The sequence below is a fragment of the Jaculus jaculus genome, chromosome 4, assembly GCF_020740685.1.
Source record: "Jaculus jaculus isolate mJacJac1 chromosome 4, mJacJac1.mat.Y.cur, whole genome shotgun sequence".
Lineage (NCBI taxonomy): Eukaryota > Metazoa > Chordata > Mammalia > Rodentia > Dipodidae > Jaculus > Jaculus jaculus.
The window spans coordinates 10,581,675-10,592,175 of NC_059105.1; the positions used below are offsets into that span (position 1 = coordinate 10,581,675).

Consider the following 10,501-nt stretch of genomic DNA (forward strand, 5'->3'; position numbering starts at 1 on the left):
AGCTTTTGGACATCAGAGGGAGCACAGAGCTCCCCTGTTTTCCATACCAGGAGTGGGCTCTCAAAGGTCCAACTTGTAGACTGTAGCATGGCTACATTTCATATTCCCCTCCAATCTTGCCTCCAGACTTTGCCTTAATTAGATGGTGGGCAAGTAGGATTGGGGGCCTGAGTTCACGTAGAAAGTGTCAAAGGAGGTGGGGGAGGGATGGGGAGGAATGAAGAACCTCAGAGTAGAAAAAATTCAAAAATCGTAAAAGGAAAAGGGGGAACTTGAAGCCCAGAAGTCATTGTTTCCTTTATTTCAAAGGGAAAAACCTGCCTGATTCTCATCCTTTTGATTGATTAAGGCCCTGAATACCTCGCGGCCCTGGAGTGACAGTCTCTGAATAGACTTGAGGGAATAAAGCGCCGTGCACAACTCGGGGCTGGCACTGGGAGTGTAAAGGAGGCGAGTTCGCTGGCACTTACCAAGTTATAAATAAAAGGCTATGCACAATGGTACCTTCTCTAAGGACAGACAGTCTTTACAACACTCCTGGCGTCATATCCTGCTGGGGACACTTCAGCTCCTAGCCAAGACTTTGCCCCTTTTATTTTTCCAGCAGTTTAGTCTGAATGCCATAATAAATTCCTGAGAACAAACGCAGCCGGGGCAAAACTTTAACATATAGATGCATCTCTGTATGTGGAGTGTTAGAGCGTTGCGTCCTAGAAGGGTTTAAAGCAACACACAACCACAAAACAAAACACGAAAAGGAGTTGACTCCATCCCAGCCTTAAAGACAAAGTTCCAATAGTGGGGGTGCCTAGCCAGGGCTTTTTGACCTGTAAGCTCTCCTACCTATCCTTCGGGTCGCGGAATGAGCAAAGACAGTTTGGGGCACTTCGGAGTCACTTCCAAAGAAGAGCCATACCCTACCCGGAGGCTCCTGGAACAAGCTTAGGCCCCGGGTCACTGGCAGACCAGAGGAGAAGAGTAGGTAAACACATCTGGGCTTCCTCAAGTCTCCTGGTGGGAGCTGGTCCCCTCCTGCGTTAGTAAGCCCAGACCGAGGTGAAAGCAGAGACTGATGGAGTGAGAGGAACAGTCGGGAGATGGAGCAAGACGCCCACGGAGAGACACAGACAGAGACCAAGACAGAGAGACAGAAACCCAGAACCCAGGACAGACATCCTGGGGGGGGAGAGAGAGAGAGAGAGAGAGAGAGAGAGAGAGAGAGAGAGAGAGAGAGAGAGAGAGTGTCCGCCAGCCCCATCTCCACCCTCGGCCATTCTAGTCACCCTCAGGCTGTCTCTGTCAGTTTTCACGGGTCCACCCTTCTCTGTCGGGGAAGGGGTGCAGCGCGGGTCCCCTTCGGGGTCGGAGGAGGCCCGGGCGCAGTCTGGGATGGGAAGAGAAAGTAGCCGCCGTCGCCCAATCAGCGCGTGTCTTCGCCACCCGGGACGGTCTCCTCGTCGGCCAATCGCAGCTCAGGGCTCCTGACCAAGCTTTGGGTGAAGAACTAATAAACGCTCCCTCGTCGGATCCCCGCACTCGGTGTCACGACGGGAGGAGACTCGGGCCCGCGCTCGCGCCTGGCCGCCCCCCGCCGTCGTGGAGCTCTGAGCCGGCTTCCCCGAGCGCCCAGCCCGGGGGCCCCAGGACAGCCAGGCGCGCACGCAACGTGTCTCGCGGGCTTGGGCTCCTGGACTCTGGGGACTCCTGGCTCGCCCCTCGCCCGGGTTCCGTCTCCCGCCGCAGAACCTGGAGCTTGCAGCCCTCCTCCTCGAGTCGCTCCTCTTTTTTTCCCCCCCTTTCTTTCTCTCTCCTGCCTTTTTTTGGAGGGGGTTGGGGAGGAGCTCTTCACGCTCCAGAGAGTTCCCGAGGGTCACCCGCCGCGTCGCGCTCGCTTTGCCCGCCTCGCCTTCACCTGGATATAATTTGCGAGCGAGCTGCCCCCAGGATGACCACGTTGGCCGGCGCTGTGCCCAGGATGATGCGGCCTGGCCCCGGGCAGAACTACCCACGCAGCGGCTTCCCATTGGAAGGTAAGGGAAGGCCCTCAACGGCGCCGGGATCTTTGGGGCCTGGGATCGGCGGCTGCACCCTATCTCGGGTCTCCTTAGACTCCCTTCTCCCAGCACTTCCCGACTCAAGAAGCAAAGATGGGGGTGCGAGGCCCCTCTCCACTTTCCGACTGAGAAAGAGGCGCGGGAGAGGGGGGGGTCTGCACCGCGGCTCAGAGCTCCGCGGCCAGGCCTGCACCCAGCCCAGCCCAGCCCCGGCCACTGTTTTGGAGATTGCGGTGGTGAGGAAGGGGTTGGATAAGCTTCCGGGCAGCAGAAGCCGCTTCGCCTTCTGTCCACCCAAAGTTGTTGTAAAGTTGCTCCGGCTGCGCCAACACTGGCGAAATTTAATTCATTCTAGTTTGGCCAGAATTTCCTGGTGGTTAATTCAGCGCGCCCATCCTAGTTGGAAGTTTTGGTGGTAATTAATTAAAGTTGCATTTAAGTCAAACAGCACCCCCCCCCCAAGTCTGTATAATATGTTTGGGGAATGCCTTTCTGTTCGATTGAAGATTGTAGCTATCTCTGGGAGGTAGGGACCTGGAGACCTTTGCAAACACTTTCGCCTTCCATCCGGAGTTGAATTCAATGCTCTGCACTCATGAATGGGGCTAGCTTGTGTTCAGTGACACCCACCACTGTGTCCCTACGTGTAACAGGTGACTCGCAGCCGCCTGTGCCTCCTTTCAAGATCCAGGTTCCCTCCCTGACCCTTGCTGGTGGCACTGTAAACCGGGGACCCTTAGGCGCTTAAAGCTGCCTCGCTGGGGCCGGGATTGAGGGCAGCTACCGGTCCAGGTCTTCCTCCTGGGGCCCAAAGGAGGACGGTCTCTCAGGAGCCAGTGAGTTCTTGAACCGTAGCTGCTCTCTTTCTACAAGGTTTTATGCCCCGAGCTGGTTCATCATCTGAACATATATACTTGAAAGAGGGTCTGGGGCTGGGAGTCTAATGTCCAGAATTTTCAGCCTTGGGTCTGTCACATGCTGTTTGGCCTGAAGGATGCAAACTTAGGTTTGCTTTATCTTACTATGCTCTTCAAGTAATTTTCTTTTTCTTTTCTTTTTTTTCTTTTTTTTTTTCCCCTAACTTTCTTTCTCCCCTTCTCCCAGTGTCCACGCCCCTGGGCCAGGGCCGCGTTAACCAGCTCGGTGGAGTATTTATCAACGGCAGGCCGCTGCCCAACCACATCCGCCACAAGATTGTGGAGATGGCCCACCACGGCATTCGTCCCTGCGTCATCTCGCGCCAGCTGCGGGTATCCCACGGCTGTGTCTCAAAGATCTTGTGCAGGTACCAGGAGACCGGCTCCATCCGCCCGGGTGCTATCGGAGGCAGCAAGCCCAAGGTGAGCTCCTGGGCCTGGCCTGAAGCCTGCCAACCTGCGACCCGCGGGTCACTGAGTGGGGAAGAGCGGGCAGGGAGCGAAGGCTGCAACTGGAGTTTTTCCGAAGGAGGGCTTTTTCAGATTCAAGGAGGCGTGTGTGTGTGTGTGTGTGTGTGTGTGTGTGTGTGTGCTGTGGACTTGTTGAAAATTCAATTGTCATGATTGCTGGTGTCCCTCGATGCCACGTGAAAGACCCAGCGTTAATGCAAAGGAAAAAAAAATCTTTTTAACTGACTGAGAACCCTCAAACTTCATCAAATTATTTTAACAAACACGTAAAGCAAGCCCACCTGTTGCTGATTTCTTTCCCAAGTGTCTTCTCAGCATCCTCACCCCACACTGTTTTTTGACAATGAAAAGACGACCCCCTCTTCCATGTTTTTAATGGGTTCACTTCCAACTTTCCATCTTCCCAGCACAAATTGTTTACAAGGAGCCAAAAAGCTAAGATGATTAGTTTCCTTTATAACAAGCCTCATAACTTTTTTAAAAAGTGTTTTATACTATCCTCAAATTATTTTGGTCCTCTTTAAAAATTAAGAGAGTCAGGCTGGCTGGGGCTGAGTCGGGAGACTCCAGATGGTTTGACTTGTCTTCTGGTTGTGGGGAGAAGCCCCTGTGATTTTCTACTTTCCAGGGGGCAAAATCAAACAGGTTACAGTGCGCAGAAGACTCCAAGCACACTTCCTTCTCCTCTTCCTCCTCAATTCCTCTCTTGACCTAAGAATCTTTGCAAACAGTTACATCGAAGTATGGGGGGGGGGGGCGCTGGTGGGGAAGAGCTAGTCTCTCAAATATCCATAGATACTAATTAAAAAAAAAACACTAGACACTCATCTTTTGCATCTCATTCTGTTCCTTCCTTTAGCTAAAACCTTGGGTCTCCTAGAACCCGTCAAGTTATGTTTTTCAGCGGCTTTTTTTGGGAGCAGTCCCTCTTTTAGTTTCGATTTCGTGTGGAGAGCTGCGTCTCTTCCTAGGGAATCAAAAGTACCAACTTCACCTCGAACATACTGGGTAGTTCTTAATTTAATCCGGTCCTCCGACTTTATCTGGGCAGGTGGAGGGTCCCCAGCGCGCTCGGGAGTAAGGTGCTTTCCTGGTCGCTTCTTTCTAATGTGGACTGCTGCAGAGTTGGGGGTACTCTGGCTAAGCAGGACGACCTTGCCCGAGGATGAGGGCAGGAGCGGCCCCAACAGACCCGGGGGCAGTGGGGCCGCTGCGTCGCGCTCCCAGTACCCGGGTACCAACGCAGGCCCCGCCTGTTCTCTTAAAGCAGGTGACGACGCCCGACGTGGAAAAGAAGATTGAGGAGTACAAACGGGAGAACCCAGGCATGTTCAGCTGGGAAATCCGTGACAAATTACTCAAGGACGCGGTCTGTGATCGGAACACAGTGCCCTCAGGTACGAGGCCCATTAACGTCTCCCAGAGGCGCGGCAGTTAGTTGCTGTTACCCGGGAGGGGCCTCTGCGCCATAACCCCTTCCCCCCAAAATTATCGACCCTGGACATTGGGACGAGGCTTCTCTTAAGGCCCTGAAATATTTACAAGCCAGGCCTTCTTGAAGTTTTATGGTGAACGGCTTGTCCAGGGTTGGAGGATTGGGAGACAATCACCAAAGAGGTCTCCCCCCCAAAGAGGATTTCTATGAGAGGCAGAGGAGGGGACCCGGTGAGAAGGCCAAGCGTTTATTAATAGTTAAAGAGAAACAAATGTTTTGGTAACCCTCACGAAAGGGAGCCGGGGCACTGCCAGGGGAGATTCCTTGAGGAAAGCGTCGCTACTGCCCCGATTTCCCCAAGATTCCCAGAGTCCATCCGGCGCCCCAGGGCAGCTAGGGGAGGCGGGGGAAGAAGAGGGGGCCAGCGGGAGGGCGCGCGGGAGAGTTTGTTTTTAATTAAAAGGAAACTCCCTTTTTCCCTCTGCGAGAACGATATATTTCAGAGCATGGATTTGTTTACCAGACTGGAATCTGGAAAAAATAAATGGGGGAGAGTGCATTTTTCTTTTGATTTTTTTTTTTTTTACAATAGGAAATGATTCTGCAGTTGAAATTTAAACCCTTTATAGACTCAAAAAAAAAGTTGCATTGCAGGCGACTGGCCCTATGTGGTCCATCTTTGCTCGAACCGCGGTCCCAGTACGTTCAGGTGGGGAGATGGGAGGATGCTAGCGTGGGCTTCCTCTTTGGGTGTAAGGAGGCAAGAAGCAAAGTTTCTTGGGAAGAGAGAGGCAGAGGTGACATCTCTGGGCCCTAAATTGGGGGCGGACGCTCCCCAGGCTGCGGGCTTCGAGCTCCTCTGCGCTCTGGGCAGTCCATCCAGCGCCTCGGAGGGGTTTTGGGGCTCCTTCGCGGTCCGTGCATCTCCATCGTTTGCACCCCTTCCTCTCTTTGAACCCCCAGTAAGCTCTATCAGCCGCATCCTGAGGAGTAAGTTCGGGAAAGGTGAAGAGGAAGAGGCTGACCTGGAGAGGAAGGAAGCCGAGGAGAGCGAGAAAAAGGCTAAGCACAGCATCGACGGCATCCTAAGCGAGCGAGGTAAGCCAGGCCGGCGGTTGGGCTGGGCGCTCTCGGCCTTGGCCGGCGCAGGTTCTCGAGCGCTGCGCTCCTCTTGCAGTGAGTCTTCGCTCCTAGCCTTTACACTAGGGTAGCGACCATCACGTGAAAGACCAGAGCGGTATTTGGTATTAAAACCAAAATCTCCTCTATTTTTAATTTTGTATACTTATCGCGCTTGCCTACTACGCGCCGGGCAAGGTATCGTCGAGTAGCACTCAACAGGGCAGCATGAAATTTCTTGTGCTCTTCTTCCAGGGTCCTAGAGTCCAGAACTCTGAATTTCACTGTAGGTGGTGACCTCGGAGAGTTTGAAGTCACTTCTGCACTGTGATGGGGGAGGGTGTAGAAGGGGGGGGGAGAGATATCTGGTGTTTTATGCCTTATAAATGTTTTGTGTGTGCATGCTAGCTGTTTTTCATTGTTTCCAAGTATGGGATTTAATCTGAGTATGTCTGGGAATCCATGGAGCCCAAGCTCTGGGTTACAACTCAAAGAAACCTGTGTTCTTGGACCCTTAGTGCTGGCACCCTCGCTCCCCTGGGGCTGTGGACCACCCACTCCACGTTGACTGTAGCCTGTCAGCACCAACAGAAAATCTCTCCCCTGGGGAGCAAGAATGGCAGGCTGTTTCTTTAGTATCTGCTCAGAGTCATCTTTGGACTTAAAAGTTACTTACACACATACACAGAGAGAGGGGGGTGGAAGAGAAAGAGAGAGAGAGAGAAAGAGGAGAGAGAGAGAGACAGAGAGAGAGAGAGAGAGAGAGACAGACAGAGAGAGAGAGAGAGAGAGAGAGAGAGAGGGAGGGAGGGAGAGGTGGGTGGGGGACTGCCAGTGCTTTGTGGCCTGAGCAGGGCAAATATGGCCCGGCCGGAAGAAGGAATGCTTCAGTGCCTTTAGTTTTGAGGATGGTGCAGGCTCCACTCTGAAAATGGTCAGGCAGTGGCCTGATGCCCTGCCTATGTCCGCAGTCCCTTGGTTTGGGGTTCAGGGTCTGAGCTGAGTTTTGGAGTTCCCCTGGAGAGGCCAGCGACTCTCCAGGTAGACTTGGAGAAGTCTGGCTCTGTGACTGGGTCGGGGTTCTGCTCCTGGAGGAGCTGTGGCTGAGGAAGTTGGTGGCTCTGGTGTGTAACCCTTGGTGCGCGGCTGACCTTCTCAACCAGCCACCTCTAAAGGAGTGTACAGTCTGCACGAGGGCAGCACTTAGATTGGAGTGAAACAAACCCAGGAACCTGAGTTTGAGAATAAGCAGAAGTATATATGCTCTGGGACACACATGTAATCAAGAAAAGACACCCCAGAATGAAGGAAGTGAAGTGGACAGGGAGATAATATCCTGTTGTTACTTCCTTTTCTTTTCTTTACAGCAGTTGTCTCCTAAGGACTCATTTTAAGCCTTTTTGTTTTTGTTTTTGTTTTTGGAGGCCGGTTTTCGGCCCTGGTCTTTGAGAAAACACCTCTGCTTTTTCTCCAGTCCTAGCTACAGCTAAGCCCTTCTGGGGAAGGGGGCAGGCAGGGAACCAAAGAGTCAGACTTCCTCAAACCCAGCGGGTTCCTTGAGGCAGTGGCCGGACGGGGAGTCCGGAGTTGTTGGAGGGGCTTGCGGGGACCCATGGCTTGGCTACTTGTTGCTGGAAACGCCAGCCAGCCGCGCAGATCAGCCTCTCCCTTATAGCACAGGCAACCAAGGCACAGGAGACAAAACGGCCCAAATGAGCTGGTCAAACATTTGTACAACTTTTCCAGCTTTTACAAAGAAGGCCTTCTCTACACAATCTACACTTGGAGATGAACTTGGGAGACAAAGGCTGGAGAGTCCATTGAGGCTCACACTTTAGCTTGGCCCAGACAAAGCTCCGGCTCGGAGCAGCTTGATGTGAACAAAGGAAGGCAACCTTTTTATAATTCAAGGAGAAAAGAAGAGAAAACAGCTCCACAAAGGGCCCAGAAGAGACATTATGGGCTTGCAATGAGGGATGAATTATTCAATGAGCCCCAATAGCTGCTGCGCCAGGAAGTTTTATGGACTCTCCAGCGTGGAAAAAGTGGCCATTTCACCTACAAAATGTTTCTAGTCTTTTGGGCCGCCTAGCTGGGCCGGTTGCCATTCAAGGGCAATAGCTACCATTTTTAAAACCAGAGCCGTTCCCCCACTGGGGGCTGTGCCGTTAAGTACACACACACACACACACACACACACACACACACACACACACTCCTCAGAGACTGAAGCCTAATTTAATTTGGGGTTGTCAAGGAAGATGCAGCCTGGGTCCCTTCAGAGCCTCCACCTTCCTTTTCGGATGAGCCCCGAAGGGCAGAGGGGCCCCAGAGAAAGGACCGAGTGAGAAACAGTTTGAAGTCTAGAAACCTCAAAAATTTCCCGTCTGTTGTTTGGGCATCAAAAGTTTCCCGGCTGCCCGTCTTGTAAAACGGAGTGGATGTTAGGAATGGGCACCGAATGCCCTGGCGGAGAGGGAGGGAAAGACTGCTGCCCGGGGTGGGAGGTACTTTGGGGTGTCCTCCGCGAGAGCTCTCGTCCCGTGGGCTTGATGGGGGCTGCTGAGACGAGCTTTCCCGGGGACATCTTTGTCCGGGGATCAGGGAGAAAGGCACCTTGAGAGAGGTCAGAACCACCTCCGTTTTTACTCTCCAGGGTCCCCCCCCCCACCTTTTTTTTTTTTTTTTTTTTGCCTGCTCAACTTTTTCCCTCGTCCAATCCCAGAGCAGCGCGGTGCAGCGCCGCGTGCGGACCCGGTGCGCAGGAGCTCGCGCTGGGCACGGGGCGCCCCGCGGAGTCCATCCTTTCCGCAGCGGGGCGCGGGGACCCGCCGAGGGTTGGGACCGGCCCCAGGCCCTACCATCCCCCGGCCCCGTCCCCGCCCCCCGCCTGGCCCTCGCGGAGGTCGGAGCAGGCTCAGCCCGAGGAGCCCGGCCCCGGCACCCCGGGGCTGTGGTCACTGCCCGCTCGGCGGCCGCTCAATGGGCGCCTGTGTTCCACCCCCGGCGCGGCCGAGCGCGCCCGCGGGCGCCGCCACAATGGCCGGGGCCCCCGCTCCAGCGCCCCGCGCCAAAGCGCCGCGCCGCCGCCCCCGCCCCTGCGCTCCGGCCGGCTCGGAGCTTAGCTCGCCGGGCTGCAGCCGGCTCAATTGCCTCCTTTATGCCTTCTCACTTTCATCTAGACACTGCCCGCCTCCCCCTCCTTCTCCTCTCTCTCTCTCTCTCTCTCTCTCTCTCTTTTTTTTTCCTCCCTTGCCTGAGGCTCACATTAGTGAAATTTCTGCAACCTCCCCCATTTTTTTCTTCTTATTTTAAAGAAAGCCCTTAACACAAAAGCGGTGACTAATCAATAGAAACTGCTCCTTCATCATCTCCTCCTCCTCTCCCCCCCCCCCTTCTACCAGCAGGGTGACGCTTTTCCTGTTTGTGAGTTTTGGGAAACATTTTTGCTTTGTGCCGTAATGGAATTAGAGGACAGATGAGGACTGTAAACGGACACGCGACGGCAAGACTCTCGCTTAAATATTTAGATGCAACGTTACAATTACTGACTTGTTACAGTGGCTTTGAAGTCGCGGTCCGGGAGCGCTAGGCGAAAGAGGCCAGATTGCCACACTGATGTTTAGATTGGGGCAGGAGACGCGCTCTTCCTGGATTTGCCCCCTGCACAAATCCCCAGCGAGCGTGGGTGGTTTGCCACAATTTCAAAGATGGAGTGAGGAGGATTCCAACCTAGGAAGGTTGGGAGTCCGTATTCCCTTCACATCTCTAGCCTTCAATTTGACCTTTGTAGAAAGCACTTCCCCTCGCTTCTAACTCTGAGAAAGTAACAGCGACAAGTTTTGCTTGTAGGCATATGAGCTTTTCTAAAATTAATGACGACAAACGATGTCAATTTTTTTTAAAAAAAATATAAGCCAGTTAACACGAAAAGTTTTAAGGTCCTTGAAACACTTCACTTTCGTGAAAGGAACATTTTTTTTTTTTTTTTTAAGTGAAGTGAGTTGTGTCGCTAGGGGAAAAGTTAGCAGGAAGGAAATTTTGTTGTGAGGTTGGGGTGAAGGGGAGGTGGAGGATGAACTTTCCCACAGATGAAAATAATGCGGTATAAGATCATAGGTTTGTGGCATTGGACCTGAAGGGTACTGCCAAGGACACTCAAGTCCCTTTGTCAAGATCAGGGACTTTTCATCAGCATCAGCTTGGGGCAAATTTAGTATTTTTTATTTTTTAAGCCCATGCAACTCTCGATGTCACGGGCAAGAACGTCTGGGAGGTATCAAAGCCTGAATTAAATTGGAGCACGGTGCGGTGCTGCGCTCACCCCCTCCACCAGCGGTCAGGAGGTCCCCTCTAGGAGAGGCGCTGTGGACCGCCTGCGCCTTTTCCCCCCCCTCTTCCTCTTGTTTAGTTGACTGTGGTGACTACTGTATGCTTACTTTCTAGCCTTATTGAAAACAGGCAGATTTTCTAATTAATGCTTGAAGTCATATGTTTGTTTTTGG

At 53.1% G+C, this 10,501-nt stretch overlaps 1 protein-coding gene across 1 annotated transcript; it reads left to right on the plus strand.

Annotated features, from left to right (window-relative positions):
• The first annotated feature begins 1,945 nt into the window (after positions 1-1,945).
• On the plus strand, positions 1,946-9,121 carry LOC123460104 (paired box protein Pax-3-like). Its single transcript, XM_045147375.1, has 5 exons — positions 1,946-2,030; positions 3,159-3,394; positions 4,710-4,839; positions 5,841-6,084; positions 8,722-9,121. The coding sequence occupies exons 1-5, from the start codon at positions 1,946-1,948 to the stop codon at positions 9,119-9,121; spliced, it is 1,095 nt and encodes a 364-aa protein (XP_045003310.1).
• Positions 9,122-10,501: the final 1,380 nt, after the last annotated feature.

Excerpts from the sequence above, each read along its gene's own strand:
- LOC123460104 (XM_045147375.1), top strand. The coding sequence starts at position 1,946 with ATGACCACGTTGGCCGGCGCTGTGCCCAGGATGATGCGGCCTGGCCCC. Across the intron at positions 3,395-4,709 it reads TCGGAGGCAGCAAGCCCAAG|CAGGTGACGACGCCCGACGT; the intron begins GTGAGCTCCTGG and ends GTTCTCTTAAAG. Across the intron at positions 6,085-8,721 it reads CTCCTAGCCTTTACACTAGG|AGCAGCGCGGTGCAGCGCCG; the intron begins GTAGCGACCATC and ends GTCCAATCCCAG.